Source organism: Gekko japonicus, unplaced genomic scaffold (genome assembly GCF_001447785.1).
Source record: "Gekko japonicus isolate JY-2015 unplaced genomic scaffold, Gekko_japonicus_V1.1 scaffold1846, whole genome shotgun sequence".
In the NCBI taxonomy this organism is placed as follows: Eukaryota; Metazoa; Chordata; class Lepidosauria; order Squamata; family Gekkonidae; genus Gekko; species Gekko japonicus.
In genome coordinates this window covers 303,257-304,104 of record NW_015168707.1, presented here as the reverse complement: position 1 = coordinate 304,104, position 848 = coordinate 303,257, and the positions used below count along the sequence as shown (strand labels likewise).

The 848-nt window shown below is 50.6% G+C and overlaps 1 protein-coding gene across 1 annotated transcript in view; it reads left to right on the top strand.

Moving 5' to 3' along the window:
• Positions 1–848, top strand: part of PTPRO (protein tyrosine phosphatase, receptor type O) — a gene marked incomplete at its 5' end in the record, with an annotated part of 101,965 nt that overhangs the window by 76,755 nt on the left and 24,362 nt on the right. The window contains 1 exon segment of the mRNA XM_015415533.1: positions 629–783. Coding sequence (XP_015271019.1) covers positions 629–783 — 155 coding nt within the window.

Genomic DNA, 848 nt, shown 5'->3' with positions numbered 1-848 from the left:
TCCCTAACTGAGCCCCCCAAAGACCACCCTTTTGGCCTAAACATCCCACCTAGAACTGCTGTCAAAGAACTCTGAGAATAGGTTTAGCCCCTTTACCCCGTCTTTCCAATGTGAGGCAGTGGCTCAAACAGTGCTGAAAAGGCAGAAAGATGTCACTGCAAATTTGAAGAAATGTGATAGTCTACTGTAGCAGGTTAGGAGTACGGACTCTAATCTGGGAGAACCAGGTTTGATTTCCCACTCCTCCTCCACATGTAGCCAGCTGGGTGACCTTGGGTCAATCACAAGTCCTCTCAGAGCTATTCTCTCAAGAGCAGTTCTCTCAGAGCTTTCTCAGTCCCACCTACCTCACAGGGTGTCTGTTGTGGGGAGGGAAATGAAAAGGAGATTGTAAGGTGTTCTGAGACTGCGAGTGAAGGGTGGGGTATATATCCAATCTCCTCCTCCTCCTCCTCCTTCTCTTCTTCCTCTTCTTCGTCTTCATCTTCTTCTTCTTCTTCTGTTGAGGTCTCTGCCCCAAATTGTTATTTTTCTCCAGCTTTCAATTGAAGGTACCCCTGTGTCAGAGGGCACTTATTTAGAAAGGCGAAGGCTAACGGGTACCGGTTTTGTTCCTCCTCCCTCCTAGGCAGACGAAGTGCAGGACGTGATGCACTTTAACTACACGGCTTGGCCGGACCACGGCGTCCCCCCCACAAACGCCGCGGAGAGCATCTTGCAGTTTGTACAGATGGTCAGGCAGCAGGCGACGAAAAGCAGAGGCCCCATGATCATACACTGCAGGTAAAAATGGCTCGTTGAGACGGCTGGGGGTTCGAAGGGGTAGAGAAGACCTGGGTCAGGGAAAG